The sequence below is a fragment of the Eucyclogobius newberryi genome, unplaced genomic scaffold, assembly GCF_026437365.1.
Source record: "Eucyclogobius newberryi isolate DKJ021-1_F unplaced genomic scaffold, fEucNew1.0.hap1 SCAF_8, whole genome shotgun sequence".
In the NCBI taxonomy this organism is placed as follows: domain Eukaryota; kingdom Metazoa; phylum Chordata; class Actinopteri; order Gobiiformes; family Gobiidae; genus Eucyclogobius; species Eucyclogobius newberryi.
Window position 1 is genome coordinate 1,521,579 of NW_027316500.1, and position 17,862 is coordinate 1,539,440.

Below are 17,862 nucleotides of genomic sequence, written 5' to 3' on the forward strand. Positions count from 1 at the left end.
AGGAGTGAAATAAATTAAAGGTCCACCGCATACCCCGCTATATTATCACTTTGCCTGGAATGTTCCACAGTATGGCACTTAACCGATCTATCTCTATGGAAACAAAATGATAGCACCACCTGAGCTATTTTTGGGCAATAAATACACACAATAAATGCAAGATGCGTATCAAGCAAATCAATAATATCTCTATTGAGGCGAGCAGGTGACGGACCTCCAGGCTGGTTTAACTGGAGAACCAGGTAAAAGTCTCACATATAAAGTAGATTGATTTGTGTAAAATGTCCATCGTTCACGTGACCAACAAGTCAACACTGCACCGACTCCCTGGGAGGTCTGAAAACAGCTTTTTAGTCTGTGTAGGACTTATTTTCTCTGGAGGTCGGGAGCCCTGTGTTCACTAATACAACCAGAAGAAGCATATGTCAGATGGCCGCGCCCAGGTTCTGTAATAAGGTGAATAACAATAAAACATAGGCGAGATGGTTCTAGTCTTGAGTTGTGATGTCCAGTTATGTTTCAGTGGTTTCTCCTGCTCTTCTCGGTGGTTCACAGTTTATTGTCGTACAAAAGAGACTGGGGAAAAGAAAAACAAAAAAACAGGAAAAAATTTATGACATTTTAAATGTATTTTTGCACATGAATTGTCTTTGTGATTGCTATACTCTTACTGATAGATATTTTCACTGTATTTTTTCACTTATTGTTAGATTTTGTATATTTGTACTGCAAACTTATTATGGCAGTTGATATTACTGTTTCAGCTCGTTTCTGATGTTGTGATTGGTGCGCTTCAAGATTAGCATGTCATGTCTCCTGTCAGGACAATAGTCATGAATATACGTGATGCAATATTTTCCTTTGTATTAGTGACACACACCAAATACATTATAGTCAAAGTACAATTGAGATAGGAATAAATACAAATTAACTTTTATGAATTCTGTTCTTTTTGTAGATCCAAGCTGTTCTAAAACAAGCAAATGCAAATTAGAAGTAATAAAAACAATTATCCAACTGTTTAAAAACTTTAGATTGATATAGAAAGCATACACTTTTCATCAATAATATTATGCTACTTGCTGTCAAATATAAATGATGCCTGTAGCTCTTAACAAATACTGCAGGGGGAGTATTGCATGTTTAAACAGCACAGGGTTTGTAGGAAGTGACCATGGGTGTGTCCAAAGCCTGCCTCAGCTGAAGAAGATGGCTAATGGAACTTGGCATGGTGCAATACTTCTGTTGTGTTTCATTTAAACTTACATTTCCTTGTACATTTATGTTCTTGAAAGTAATGTTTACACGCTGAATTCGTAAAGCACTTTTCTTAAAAGAAAAAGGGGATCCTGTTATGTTTTCCTGTGTACCCAAATGATGGCGTGGAAGATACTGTCTGCTCACGTCTCTGGGCTTCACTGTTTCACATGTATGTGTTTACAATGGCAGTAAAGGTCACCGCTTAAAACAAGTCCGTATATGGAATCAACATTTACCATTGAAAAATAAATGGCTCTGCTTTGGTTCACCTGTAAACACTGAAGGGGAATCTAAATATGTTAACCATTACTATTGTATAACCAACTATATTCATTTTACAAAACTGTATTAAAAGTATAACCAACTATATTCATTTTAGACTGTGTTACACTTGGGTTAACTCCTTATACGCACGACACATAGTCCATTGTCCCATTTGACAAATATCTGAATGTTATAAATATAACGCAGAGCAGGGATTTCATCATGTGATTGATTTCAACTTGCTGATTCATGCCTTTTCTTTCATAAACGAGCACGCCAACAACACTTACGATGTCTCAAAACCACATGCTTCTGCTGACAGACTGTGGCCCTCTTCATTCAAAAATACAACGCTGATCAATGATAATTTCAAGTAATTGAACTTGATTTGATTTAAATTGGATCAACTGTCTAGGCCTAGAGGCTGGTGGCATGTAGGCCTGTTTTTTACAGTAGTTTGTCCAATCATCTTTACCTTTCTCTCCAGTACTCGGTGTGGTGTGGGGTCTGTCCACTCCTCCAGGGTCTCTGCTGAAGGCTGGTTTAGGGTCTCTGGGAGCAGCAGGCCCAGGCAGCCAGCACTGAGACCGCTCAGACAGAACACCGTGAAGGGCATGGAGTGGTGCACAGCCCGCTGCAACACACAGATGCACACACAGCTCTGTTAGCCAGCATGTGGCTGTTATTACCAGCAACATTTATGAACTGGAAAGATATGGGACCTCACTTTGTCTATGTGTAAGGTCAATGTCAAAGACAGCTCTGTCCCTGCCAAAAGTACACTCCACAGGTATCCATCAATCATTGAGAAATATTGTTTTAAAGTCAAATGTAATATCGGTGTCGAAGGGTCAGCAGTGCCTCATCGATCTGAACAGGGTGGTCCCAGAACACATGATTGTGATGAGCCATTTGACAACCACAGTTTCTCCAACAGCTACAGTCATTTTTTGTGTGGTCCTTCTTTGAGATCTATATACATATGTTCCCATTGTTCATCTGTTTTTACACTATTTCCTTCTTTTTGGGGGCACGTTTGTAATAATTATTATTTATTTGGACATATGTCATTTGAGTGACATATGTCCAAATAAATAAGAAATAGTTCTGTGACTGACATTCAGCAAAATCATCCGCAAAAATACATTTAATAAGCCTTTTCACCATGGGATTTTTTCAACCATTGCACCTTATGCAAAGTATGTTCTGCATCTTAAATATCATGCTTAGTTGAGACTTTATATTTTTTAGCTCCTCTATTGTTATTTATGGTTTCTGCTGACAAAGGCAAGACTTGATAGTTTACATCAAGTCTTGCCTTTGTCAGCAAAAACCATAAATAATAATAAAGAAGCTAAGCTTGTCAAGCTTGTTCCAAACTCCCAACTTCCTCAGACATCACAAAAATACCCCAATGTCTCCATTAGACGTCTTTTTTGTGTCCTGGTTTGACCCAGGCAAGAGGGTTTGTAACGTCATTAAAAGCTTGAAAATCTTCTGCATCTGTAAATCTGTGCCACACATGGGCCATGGTCAGCTCCCCGACTAAATCTTCTTTACAAAAGAAAGACAACTCACAAAATCGAAACAATTATTCATGTGATGATGTGAAGTGAAACAACGTGACAAAAGGTAAACATATAGTGCAGAGATTATATTTATTTAATGTCATCACAGACTGTCTTTCTCTGGTTTGTGCATGAACCTACAAATGTTCTCCCCTCCCTCTGGCTCTTCTCCTCAGTTACTCAGACAGGACAGGTCAGTCACCTGTCTGCAGTGGGACGTGGAACAGTGCAGATGGAGCCTCACTGGGGTGAATGAGGTTTTCCAAGGAGAAGACGCTCTCACGTTACTTGTGTTCACCTTCACCAGCGCGAGACACGCCCACGTCACACACAGACTGCTTTCTGAGCAGTGCTGACTCTTACCGTCTTAACATTTAAGACAAAAAGCACATGGAATATGTTTTTATGCCAAATGAGCTCTCAGTAACAGAGCAAGTTTAGGAGGGACAGAGGAGAGAAAGAGGAAGGACAGAGGAGAGACAGAGGAGAGACAGAGGAGAGACAGAGGAGGAACAGAGGAGAGACAGAGGAGAGACAGAGGAGAGACAGAGGAGAGACAGAGGAGGAACAGAGGAGAGACAGAGGAGAAACAGAGGAGGGACAGAGGAGAGACAGAGGAGGAACAGAGGAGGGACAGAGGAGAAACAGAGGAGAGACAGAGGAGGGACAGAGGAGAGACAGAGAAGAGACAGAAGAGGAACAGAGGAGAGACAGAGCAGAGACAGAGGAGGAACAGAGGAGAGACAGAGGAAGGACAGAGGAGGGACAGAGGAGGAACAGAGGAGAGACAGAGGAGAGACAGAGGAGAAACAGAGGAGAGACAGAGGAGGGACAGAGGAGAGACAGAGGAGAGACAGAAGAGGAACAGAGGAGAGACAGAGCAGAGACAGAGGAGAGACAGAGGAAGGACAGAGGAGGGACAGAGGAGAGACAGAGGAGGAACAGAGGAGAGGCAGAGGAGAGACAGAGGAGGGACAGAGGAGAGACAGAGGAGGGACAGAGGAGAGACAGAGCAGAGACAGAGGAGAGAAAGAGGAAGGACAGAGGAGAGACAGAGGAGAAACAGAGGAGGAACAGAGGAGGGACAGAGGAGAGACAGAGGAGGGACAGAGGAGAGACAGAGGAGGAACAGAGGAGAGACAGAGGAGGGACAGAGGAGAGACAGAGGAGGAACAGTGGAGAGAAAGAGCAGAGACAGAGGAGGGACAGATCAGAGACAGAGGAGGGACAGAGCAGACAAAGGAGGGACAGAGGAGAGACAGAGGAGGAACAGAGGAGGGACAGAGGAGAAACAGAGGAGAGACAGAGGAGGGACAGAGGAGAGACAGAGAAGAGACAGAAGAGGAACAGAGGAGAGACAGAGCAGAGGCAGAGGAGGAACAGAGGAGAGACAGAGGAAGGACAGAGGAGGGACAGAGGAGGAACAGAGGAGAGACAGAGGAGAGACAGAGGAGAAACAGAGGAGAGACAGAGGAGGGACAGAGGAGAGACAGAGGAGAGACAGAAGAGGAACAGAGGAGAGACAGAGCAGAGACAGAGGAGAGACAGAGGAAGGACAGAGGAGGGACAGAGGAGAGACAGAGGAGGAACAGAGGAGAGGCAGAGGAGAGACAGAGGAGGGACAGAGGAGAGACAGAGGAGGGACAGAGGAGAGACAGAGCAGAGACAGAGGAGAGAAAGAGGAAGGACAGAGGAGAGACAGAGGAGAAACAGAGGAGGAACAGAGGAGGGACAGAGGAGAGACAGAGGAGGGACAGAGGAGAGACAGAGGAGGAACAGAGGAGAGACAGAGGAGGGACAGAGGAGAGACAGAGGAGGAACAGTGGAGAGAAAGAGCAGAGACAGAGGAGGGACAGATTAGAGACAGAGGAGGGACAGAGCAGACAAAGGAGGGACAGAGGAGGGACAGAGGAGGGACAGAGGACATATTGCGCATTAAGCCAAAGAGGTAACTCGTTCTAAACCCGACAGACGTGAGGGGCAGAGGCTGACCCACTTCTCCACCGCTCTCATATTTAGAGATGAACCCTGTGTTGGCACTGGCCGTTTTTCTGTTACTCAAAACTGTGCACCCCACTTTAAAAAGCTTTGCTATAGTATAAAAACATGGTTGAAGTACAAAAAATAGTCACCTGGATTAATGCTATGGCTAAGTGGATTATGGCTCATTTGTGCCTCAGAGATCTTTACAGACGCAGCACGTGTAAACAATCTGGAGGTTTTTTATCCATTTGCTCTTGCAACAAATAAGCTTTCATTTGGAAAAACAGTTTTCAACATTGCACTGCCTGCATTCATATTTAAATGAGAAACTGTAACTTCAGAGGTCAGAAGTATGATGTCCAGAGTGACTTTGAATCTGTGAAATGGGGGAAAGGACCATTTCCATACCTTGGACGTGGTTCTAAGCATTTCAGTCATTTGTTTTCCCTAAACACTTCAGAACCTCTGCACTGCTGCTGGATACAGGAGACATAGTGTTTATAATAATAGGGGAACCACTGCCTATTCAAATCACTTGACTTAGTGATTACAGTTATACTTCAATTTATTTGGAGGCGGGTCCAATGGTTAATTATGATGATATTGGTGAATCATTCAGTGATCAGAATAATGTAATTGTAATCTTCAGGAATGAAGCCAAAAATACTGCTGGTTCTGAGCATCTGTTTCTAAATGGTGAAGGTCTGGGTGTGATTCATCTGGATAGAAGAAGATACTACCTAAAAATAGATTATATTAAGAGTATTGATCCAATAAACCAAACCAGATATTAAAATTGTATCTGAAACATGAAAATGTGAATGTTTTTAGGTGTTGCCATATAAAAGATGTCTGTCCTGTTTCGGTTTTGAAATCTTTATCTCTGATCTGAATTTTTGGCCCTGGAACTTTCTCTTAGCAATATTAAGCTTGTGCTCATGGAAGATTATCGACCTCCATCTGCTGATCACTCTGTGCGAGAAAAACTGGTGAATGTTATATCTTTATACGAATCGTCTGAAATTCTACTCATGGGTGAATCAATTAGGACTTGAGGGTCTCAAGTCCTAATGTCCAGAGTTAAATCTGACACAGTAAATCTCAACCCTTTATTCTAACAAATTCAATTCAATTTATTTGTGTAAGGCCCAAAATCACAACAACAGTTGCCTCTGAGGGTGACAGTGAAAAATGAATGACAAATGAATGACAAATAATCCTAATAAATCAAAAAGCAGTGGTGTTTTTCCATTGGATGTTGGTGGCATCCTCTTTACCCTGTAATCTTTCAATTGACAACGTCCATCCATCCATTTTCTACCGCTTGTTCCCTTTCGGGGTCGCGGGTGACTGGAGCCTATCCCAGTGACTTCGGGCCTTAGGCGGGGTACACCCTGGACAGTGGCCAACTTGTCGCAGGGCCAACATCAATTGACAACGTGATTATATTAAATAAAAAAAAAAAATAAAAAAAAAAAAAAAATTATGTTGCCTTTATTAGCCATTTTATTTCAGAAAGTAATATTTTTAATGAACACAAAGAATACAGCAATTTGTTGATAAATGATTCAATTCCTGTTTTACTTTTTAGGCCATACAGCGCTCCTGAATAAAAGCAGCGCACGGGCCGCACCTGTCATAAACCGCAGGTGCCCACGTTGTAACCTGAGATATTTACACATAAATAAACACAGTAGTGATGCATCTTTTCAACGAGATGCATCACGTTCAAAAGATGGGTTGGACTCTGTGTGAGCTGATTTACCTGTGTCTATGGCTTCAGGTCTGGTTCGATCTGTTCCTGAGCTTGTGCTTAGCCAGTGTTGTAACATTTGTGATATGATATTTACACAGAAAAATGAAAGTCTAATTTCATTGCGGCAGGTTCTAAACTGCAGACCACCGTATATCTCATGTCTTTTACAATCTGGTGAAAAACCTTCATACCTATTTGTAATCCAGGCCTTGAATTTCAGGACAGTTCTAATTAGTACAAATTCTGGGTCATAAGCCAACCTGTATAAGATTTTAACATTGTTGTTTGGTTTGTATGTTTTGATGAGCTCTTTCCATGTTGTAAGCATAGATTTTACCCAGGGCTGTTTAACTCCAAATGGCTCAACCGTTAGACATCTGCCAGTAAGGCCTGCACAGGAACCCCCAGCACAACATTACTCTCAATAATTTTCTATTAAGCTTCATATTCTGGATCACACCAGTTCAACGACCCTCTGATCTGAAAAAAGTTATTTTACAGACAAGGTAAACCCCAACCTCCTTTTTCTTTTGATAACTGTAGTTTTAAATCAGATTCAAGGTTTCTTGCCTCGCCATACAAATATTGAGATTGTTTTATTCCACTCATCACACAGCCGGTTGGGGATGGAAATTGGTAGAGTCTAGAATAGATAGAGACATCTGGGCAAAACATAGATTTTTATAGTTTCAATCCTTTGTCTTAGACTTAAGTATGGGATAAGAGTACATTTTTCGAGATCTTTCTTTATAGTTATCAAATTGGGTATTGAAATTCCTGGTTTGGTCAGATATAGCATCATCTGCATAGCAGGCAATTTTATGTTCTGTCCTGTCAATTGAGACCATAAATTGTTTCAAATTGTCTAATATATTGGACCAATTGTTCCAAGTACAAAGTGAACAACAAAGGGGACCAAGCACAACCCTGTCCCACCCATCTTTCCAAAGTCAGCGAGTCCGTCAAGTAACCATTCATTTTTAATCTTGATGTTGGACAATAGTACAGATCTCCAATTTTTATTATTATTTAATAATCTATTTTAAATTTGACAGATAACAGAATGGCAAAAAGCTCCAAAGCTTTCTCAGCGTCCAGACTCATTATTAGAGCTTTGCTTTGTCGTCTTTGTAGTTCATTATGTGTAAAAATAGTCTTATGTTATCTTTTGTGTATCTTATATTAATAAATCCTGTCTGATCATTGTGAATCAAATTTGGGAGTATGAGGTGCAGTCAAGTAGATCCTTCCCCTCTTTAGGTATTAAGGATCTGATGGCTTCCTTCCAACTCAGAGGGATCTGAGCTTTTTTTAAGTTTTTAAAAGTTGATCAAAGCAAAGGAGTGAGTGTGTCTTTTAGAGCTTTATAGGCAAGGCAAGGCAAGTTTATTTGTAGAGCACATTTCATACACAAGGCAATTCAAAGTGCTTCACACAGCAGGAAAAATGCATTCAAATCACAAAGAAATGACAGAAACAGAAATACAATAAAATTAACTAAATTAAAAATGATCAATCCAACTGATTTTCTAAACTAATAAAATCACAAACAAAAGAGAAGAGTGCAAAGAAAAAATCCTTTCAGTCATATGCGCAGCTAAACAAAACTGTTTTTAGCTTGGATTTGAACATTGTCAGAGCAGAACCTGTCTCACATCTTCAGGAAGACTGTTCCAGGTTTTAGCTGCATAAAACTGAAACGCAGATTCCCCATGTTTTGTCCTGACTCTGGGCACCAGCAGGAGTGACGTGTTCACTCCTGCTGGTGAGTTATTGTATTTTAGTGTTTTGATTGCACTGTATTTCATTGGTTGCTATTTCAGCACTTTATTTTAAGTTTTGCTCTTTGATCATGGCAGGTGAATTGAGAGTGTCCAAAAAAGATTGTATTTCTTCTTCTTTGATTCCTGATATTTTGGTGACAAGTTTTTTGTAGAAGGATTCAAATGCTGATTGTATTTGGTCTTGTTTGGTCAAAATGTTTCTGCTTGTCTCGTATTTTAGTTCTTTCTGCCTGTTCTAATCTTCCAAGCTAAAAATGTTGTGAATTTTTAACTGCTCTCATAATATCTTTGTTTGGTGAATAGTATTTTTTAAATTATATCTTGTGTGGCCAAAATACAAAATGAATGTACAAAAAAACTTAAAAACTGTAAATAGCAAACTCTCTTAGATATTTAGATGTGGTGCTCCATGGAGACTTATCAACTATTCTAGAGAAAAAATAAACCCCTCTTCTTATCAATACAAAAAAGATCTGCATCTTTATTGTTATTTTTTAAGGATTGAAAATGTAAAAATGAATGTTTTGCCCAGGTTTCTCTCTCTCTCAGAGCGTCGCTGCGCTGGTGTGACTCAGAATATGAAGCTCAATGGAAAAATATTGAGAATAATGTTGTGCCGGGGATTCATGTACAGGCTTTACTGGCAGATGACAAGCAGTTGAGTCATTTGGAGGAAGTTAGGAATCCCCAGGTAAAACATGTCCTTACAACATGGAAGGAGCTGATCAAAACATACAAAAAGATGTTAAAATCTTAAACTAGTTGCTTTATAAACACTAATCACATGAAAAGCTTTGATATGTCCTTTGACTTGGAGAAACAGGACTTTTATAGGTATTTACAATTAAGGAGATTTTACAACCAAGAAATCAAACAAAGCAATGATCATTCTAACCTTCTGACCGAAATCTGTATCAACACTTATAAATCAGAACTTTGAAGAGGAATAATATCTAAATTACATCAATGCATTGATAATCTGGAAAGCTACTCTACAAACAAAGGTAACCTTGTTTTGACAGGCAAAGATTGGGACAATGTGTGTACACAAGGAGAAGCTGACTGATGGAGAAACTGGCAGCTAGGAAACAAACCATTATCATGTGTTTTAGCACTGTCCTGTTGCTCAAAAGTTCTGGACATAAATTAACAAGGCACTGCAGACCGTTTTTGACTTCCATCCCGCTCAAATTTCGAACTATGTGTCTTAAATGGATACATTTGGAACGTACTTTTGGCGGCAGGAAAAAAGGCCATCACAAAGAAATAGATGACACAAACTTCAACAATTTAACTGGATTGACAGTAACAGACATCAGACAAATGGAAAACTGACATTCAGTCTTAATTTGAAAATGGACAAATTTAAAGACTTTGGACTAAGTAGGACTTTTATTCTAATATAAATGTGCCGTGATTTTTTTCAACTGATGTTTAGTTGATTGATCCATTTGTGTTCTTATTTTGATTTTTGCTCTCAGGTCGTGTTGTGTTCTGTAGTTTTCCATCTTAGTCTTGAAAAAAAGAAAAGAAAAAAAGAAAGAAGTAGCGTATACACACACCAAACTTTACAGTCTTGGCCATAACCACATTTTGATGGCTCAAACCAAATGATTTGTTAATATTTAATTCTAAAATGTATTATTGTTCTATGAAAAACATTGCAAGATAAAAAAAAAAAAATGCTCATGTGAGTAAACTACAAAAGGTTTCAAATTGATACCTTTAAATGTAAAAAATGTCCCTGCAGTGTCCGGCCTTATAACTATGCTTACAGTCTTATGTAGTTGTATGGTTCCTTTGTGGGTCATGTTGGTTTCTAGCTGAGGGTAAAGCAGCTCAGGTGAGAGCAGGCTGCGGCACCAGCTCAACACAGATTTGGAGCAGGTTAAAACGAATGGATTGGCTTTAAGTAGTTAGTTAAATTAACACGGCCTTACTTTAAACAAGTCACAGGTGTGGCCCACACAAATACTGCTCTTATCAGGCATTCTGTCCAAAGATGTAAATGACTAATTCATAACAGGCTGGACAATATAACAAAAAACTTGCTTTTAAAATCTGTGCCATTTAACGCAAACATTGTCACATTTCATCCTCCAAAGTCTTTTCTGTTCCATATTCATATTGTTCACAAGAAGACATTTATTTATGTAATCCTTTTAGTGTATTATCATTAGTCATAAGTAAGGCATAAGTAAGACTTGAGAATAATATCCACAATTTCTAAAATTATTTACGAATATGAAACATGTTATTGCGCTTTAAAGCATGATTTGAGGGATAAAGCTGACACGGTGCTGTGCTGTGGTCAAAACATCACGACCCTGTGGATGGAGTAGTTTTTTTCTGTATCATATCTGTCTCTTATCTCTCTGTATCTAAAGATATTTACATTCAAAAGCCTTTCCACCAAACTACTGCACAAACAGTGGTATTTGGTTTAATGATGAGACTATAGCTCTGACTTTTTAATAATTAAAAAGATAATTGTGTTTCAGGGCGTGTTCATGATGATGATGACGATGATGATGATGATGATGATGATGATGATAATGAAGTGGTACATACAGGCCATTAGACATACAATCACCATCAGACTTTTCTATTCTGTGCATTTGATTTATTTTGATAATTAAATTGACCATAAGTCTGTCCTCCTTCCTCTGTGAACTTGCATTTCTCAGTCTTAATCCTCAGCAGCAGCTTGGTAAAAACACAAACACAGCGTCTAAATGGATTGTTTTCTCAGGAAAACTTGGAAGATATTCTCCGCAAGTCGTGACGCATGGGATTTACGAGCACCTTGTGAGTGAAGTAAAGCCAAAAGCAGTCAAAGAATCTATAAAAGCGAATATTTTAGTTATCCTTGGGTTGATTTTACGTAATATAAGAAGTGGCAGAAGGATAAAACCCACATCTGCTGAAATATGACACACCAAAAGGTCAACGCAGAGTGCATGAAAGGACACAAGATTAAACTTAAATTAAACGGACAGCCAAAAACCCTGTTAATAAATACAAAATTGGTTTAAATGCAGAAAGTACATTTTTCCAACTGTAGAGAAACAGCATGTACAAAAGTTGGACTTGAAATCCCCATTTTGAAAAATAACGTATTACTAGTGAGGTCCACCAGTACTGCTTTGCCCCATCCTGCACTTACCATAGAGGGAACAAACGGAGCAAGGATCCCTCCCAATCTGCACGACATGGAACACACTCCTAAACCGGCATTTCTGAAACATAACAGAGACAATTACACCAAAGTTTATGCAGGTATCTGCAGATTGTCCGTATTATCTGAAACACGCTGCTTGACTTCCTCCGTGCTCTGCTTACTCCCGCTGCTTTCAGCTCAGCGGCTACTACAGCGGCTACTACAGCGGCTACTACAGCCGATGCTACAGCAGATACTGCAACAGATACGGCCGGAGCAATGGCCGCTATCATTTCCGATATTTTCCGATATGGTGTCTCTGTAAGACTCCATATCACGCTGCATTTTGCGTCTTATTTTGGACATCATGAGCAATAACTGATGATTTGTCATATTCTCTCCCCCTTCCGATGTAAAGAGGCCGCGAGAATCTCCATCTGGGCCAGCGGGATCTCGCATCTTCGGCCCGGTGGGACTGCGTTTCTCCGCGTCATGTTTGTCATGTTAGCTTCGTTAGCCTCGTTAGCTTCGTTAGCTTGTGATGGGCTGTTTTCCAGTGGGGCCGTCAGCTTTGTTTGCTTTGGTCCGGTAGTGTTTACAGACTTGTGTCTTCATTGTTTCCTCATCTATTGTTCTTCCTCTTTGGGATTACGTGGTCAAACGATGATTTTAAAGCCGATTTTTACAGCGATGGTGAGAGGTGCGTTTGCTCAGAGCGCCACCATGACCGGAAGTCTTTTTCAAATGTTTAAAAGAATAAACATGAAACATAACAAGTGTGTGAAAATACAAATAAACATTAACTAAACATCAAAAGAAGCACAATCATGGCTTATTTAAATTAAAATGAATGTCCCACTTGGTCCAAAGTATTTCAAATTTGACAATTTCCAAATTAAGTCCTAATGTAATTTTTTTCTAATGTCTGTTATTAAAGTAAATAAGAAAGAAGCACTGACTGATTAAAGAGTTCAGTCAGCAACACTCAACTTTTCTGCTCTTTAGAGCAATGAGAGGAACGTAAAGGTTTTTGCATGTAACAGCAATCAGCCAATCACATCGCAGCATTGTTTTATGCGTAGGAAAGTCAATCAGAGTCCAGTGTGTTATGTTCTGATCAGAGCAAAAGCAGAATTCTGCGCCACAGCACTAGTCAGCTTTAGGCCTATACTCTACCTAAAATCAACTTTTAAAAGAGCAATAAAACCTTTAAATTTATTTTACAACCATCATTGGTAAATAGTGAAAAATAACAAGGCCTATTATAATACCCTTTACATATGTTATAATTAGGGCTGGGCAAGTTAACACGTTATTATCGCGTTAACTCATCATTTATTTAACGCGATCAATTATTTTAACGCACGTTGTAGTGGAGTGAACGTCTTCCCAGTGATGACAGAGGCGATCGTCTTTGTTGTAACCTGCGGGTTACCGTTTATTATTGAACGGCTGCAACGCAGCACCGAACTTATTTTCGTACCCTTTTTTTATTAGTCAAGATGGCGGACGAAAAACATTTCACATCCGGGTTTTACTCTTCAAAATAAGATGTAGCGGTATTTCAAAATAAATGTAACATAAATAATAAATTGCACTATGCCATTTTCGGAAATCACAAATTAATGCATAGACACATAAATAGTTACAACACACGTTAACGCAGGTCGGATTCCCCTGGTCCACACCAGTTCTAAAGCCTCGTACAAAACCGAATTGCGCCCGACGCAGAATTTGAGCGCGTGTACATTAGAACAGTGGTTCTTAATCTGGGTTCGATGGAACCCCAGGGGTTCGGCGGAGATCAAGACACACATCGGACTCATATGATTCGTGGCACGCCCCACTTGTCTGCAGGGAATCTGGTGCTCAGTCGACTTGTGACGTTGTGATGTACGTCCTGTGATTTCTTTCTTCATATTTTAGACTGAATCAAAGACCACCTTTCTGGGCAAAGTATTTGTGTGTGCTGAGGTCTTGTTTTTGCCGGTGGTATTACTCGTGTACTTTAATTGATGAGAAAGAATTCTTACAGGAGTAATCAAATACAGCTATTCTCAAAAAATAGAATACGATTTGACTCTGTATTGTGCGCAGTTGTCTCCTGCTCCTTTGCGTGTTCCTTTGTGCTGTCTCTCTTAAAGTGACAGTCACACATTTACGTCAGAGTAGGCAAAAGACTACAAATACATTCTACAAATAAAACAAATGTAATCAAATAAATTTAGCTTATTCAAACAACCAAATTATTAAGCCATGAAACATAAAATTACACATTTATAACAAAATATCAACACTGTGTAGATTTCCATACGAACGTATACATAAACTAAACTCGCACAGTCTTTGCACCGGCCTGGCCCCAAAAGGGCCAAAAGGACCACGGAAAAGGCCCTTGAGTCGAGCCTGTATCAAAGCCCTCCTTTCTGGGCTAGGTTTTGGCACCAATCTGGCCCCAAAAGATCCAAAAGGAATAGGGAACAGGCCCCAGAGTTTACCCTGAGTCAAAGCCCTCCTTTTAGGGCCTAAGTCTTGGCACCAGCCTGGCCCCAAAAGGGCCAAAAGGTCAGCCTCTGGGGCCATTTCCCTTGTCCTTTTCTATAACTACTATACTATAATATATTATATTTGCGAACAATCCTTTTCGAGGATGCTGGACATAAAAATTAAGAAAAGGAACAGACTTTGTTGCGAAAATGACAAGAGAGTGGCACTTGCCAGGGTGAAGGTGCATTTCTTAACTGGTCTCTGCGTGAGCAGGTCCTGCCGGGGCCCGCGTGAGCAGGTCCCGACGGGCACTGTAGCTGGGGAGATCCTTGAGAAGGGCCCGTTGCGCGTCTTTATCATCTGAAAACGTGAATAATCTGGTGCCTTAGCAACTGGCTTAGTGCAGAGGAGTAAAAAAACACCCAGTTTTAGGAATCTACAAACTTTTCTGGTTCTTTTCAATGCCCTGGCAGTGGCAATAAGCTTTAGTTTTGTGTTAGATTACATTGTTTAAGTTAAAATGTACACAATGTATTTATTTTTATTTAACTGGTTTAGTGTTTGTTTACACAACTAATGTTATGGCGCTTTAGTGTCAAGTTCTAAGAATTTACAAACTGTACTGAAGTGTTTTCTGGTTTAGGGACATTTGGTACTAGACTGGTTCTGCTGCTCCTAAAATGTGTTTTGAGTGTCTAATGTTTAATGAGATTACAATGTTTCTGACGTTCCCTCCGAAGTGGCCTGTTCATCTTTAATGATTGTGGCTCAGGATTTTGTGGCAAGTGAATACTTAATATTTTATTTAACTGCTACTGAATAAAAATGCTGATGCACTTTACACTTCTTTTGAATTCATTTTGAATTTTGCACGTAAAAATGTGATTAATCGTGATTAATCAGGGAAATAATGTGATTAATCGCGATTAAAGATTTTAATTGTTGCCCAGCCCTAGTTATAATACATGATATATTACATTTATTAGTGACTAAAACACTTATCCCATACTTAAATTTAAGTCAAATGATTGAATCTCTAAAAGTCTATTCCAGACTTTCTACATTTGGCTATTTCATAAGTGGAATAAAACAATCTCAAGATTTGTATGGCAAGGCAAAAAAAACATATTCAATTTTAAATCCGCTACAACTATGAAATGAAAAAAGTGGTTGGGGTATATGACTCAAATAAGAGCATTGTTGTACTGGTACGACCCAAAATATTGAGGGTAATGTGCCGGTGGTTCCTGTACAGGCCTTACTGGCATATGACAAACGGTTGGGTCAAAGTGGAGGTAAGTCTGTGCATAAAGCGGTATCCTTCTTTGCTCAGTCTCGGGACAATTCTCACAAAACGCAGTGCTTTACCTTTTGGACGGTTTGAGAATTGTAGTAAGTTTACCTGATAACTGTTGGGTAGAGCTCTGCGGTGTAGATATAGGTGATATTGAACGCTGCGCTGACCATGAGTTTGCCCAGGAGTGCCAAAGAGGTTACATTCAAGAGCATCTCTACAAAGAAACGTAAAGTTAGTGCAAATATTTCATAATATAAATGTCTTTGGCACAAATATGGGGGAGATTTTTTTCTGTCCTAGACACAACTAAGTGATATATTAAAGCACCTGTACAATGTTTTAACCATGATTGAAGATCAGTTTGATGATGAATTATGTAATGAATGTTTTAAAGGACAAATATTATGGATTATTTGTATTGTTATTGGCCTTTAAACGTGCTCTCCAGTACCTTTACTTTGGCATTGCATGTTTAATAAAAATATTTTTGCAAAGAACAAAATTTACTTTTGGCTTCATCTATTGGCTTACATAGGGAGAATAACAAATGCTTGCTTTCCTCCAACATGCTAATGTGGCCATGCAGTTTTAATGATTGGGATTTGATGACAAAAATGCTTGGAACAAATCTAGCAATGATTTATGGACAGAAGATAAAAAAGAACAGAAGGTTTTGGAGCGCTATCTATGACATCACAAATCAGGGAAATAACGATTTAATGTTTTTGACACTGAGGGGAGAGGACTTCTCTATTATCTATTCTAAACACTGTGATGTGGGAATGTTAGGCCGATACCGATGTTATTGGAAAAGTTTGGGCCAATGACTCAGCTGCTCTAACGGCAGCTGAGTTGGAGGGTTTGTTAATCTGTTTACTGTGGCAAACAGGACATGCGAGTTGTTACTGCAGCTTCCAACTACTTCAGAAAAAATATCCTTCCCTAGTTCTACATAAAATTAGGATGAACATGTACAACTTCTCTCTGTAAATTTCTCAGGTGCCTTCTGCTTATTTTTAACCATTCAAAACACTAGATGTAACAGAGTTCACTAGAACATTAAACTATGAGATTTTTTTTTAAGTTTATCAATTCTATAAACAGTGCACCTGTGTTATCGTTTATGTGTCTCCTCTGAACAGGACCAGCCAGTGGTTTTGGTAAAAAAGACAGATCAAAGAAGACACAGAAATGAGCACACAAAGCGTTGACATTTGGAAATATTAACCCCCTTTAAAGTAGAAGATCTAGAGTGTTCCCTCTGCTGTGGGTGGGGCCACTCACATGCTGAGTACGACTGAAGGTTTCAAGGACAAGAACCAATTTATTGGAGGACTACGACAAAGTCTGAGGAATAAAGTCTGGCGGTAATGCAACACTTGGATGCCAACCGCCATAAAACAACAACAACAACAACAACAATTTATTTAAAGCTATTTGCAAGTGTGAACCGTTTTGTATGTCCTGTTTTATGACTAGATATATAGCAACTTTTACTTTACACTACAAGTTCCATTACTGTACATAGGCTGTTCTCTTATAAGGGCCTCATTTGTCAGTAGCTTGTAAACAGTAATGCAAGAGGAATTCTTCTCTACAACTACTCCCCAAATTCTCCAAATTTTTTGGAGTTTGAGTCATACAAACAGGAGTTTGACTGATACAGGTTGGGCTGCCTCATGCTTTCAAGCTATGTTTAAAATCAACAAGGCCATTGCATATAACAATTTTCCTCATTTGTATGGGGTCTATTCTCCACTGTATGATGTCATTAAGTGATCATTCAGGAAGAGCTTCTTTTTTTTAAGACAAGGACTTTTCAAGAGACATAATTTAATCATAATAGTCTCAGGCCTTCACTTAATAGCACCTTTAAAAAATAAAATGTATACAATTAAAATAATGATCCCAGAGAAGAAACTTAAAGGACACACACACACACACACACACACACACACTATAATCAATAAAAAAAATAAAAAAAAGATTGATGATGTATATAACCAGGAAACACAAATGTTCCTATATATGTATAGATACATGCATGTATGCACACTGTTTACGCACATACACAAGTATCTATTGTTGGTAGAGTGAGCTAATTTCCTCCGTTATTGACATCCACAGAAATAGCAAATTGTGTACATAAGATTATGTAGTTTCATATAGTTACTGATAGTTACGGAGGTTGAATAGGTCAGTATGAAAACATCTATTTATAATAAGAAAGCGGGAATACAAATAGTAATAAATAAAAATAAATAGATAAATAAGAACCTCTTTAGAAAAAAACCAAGACAAAA

General features: G+C 39.2%; 1 protein-coding gene across 1 annotated transcript in view; it reads right to left on the bottom strand.

Annotated features, from left to right (window-relative positions):
- Positions 1–549: 549 nt before the first annotated feature.
- The window catches only part of slc22a15 (solute carrier family 22 member 15), a 42,783-nt gene continuing 25,470 nt past the window's right edge, over positions 550–17,862 (bottom strand). The window contains exons 10-13 of the mRNA XM_072437293.1: positions 15,665–15,773; positions 11,782–11,854; positions 1,976–2,158; positions 550–576 (exon numbers count right to left, since the gene is read on the bottom strand). Of these exons, the coding sequence (XP_072293394.1) occupies positions 550–576; positions 1,976–2,158; positions 11,782–11,854; positions 15,665–15,773 (392 nt within the window). The remainder of the gene's footprint in view (positions 577–1,975; positions 2,159–11,781; positions 11,855–15,664; positions 15,774–17,862) is intronic.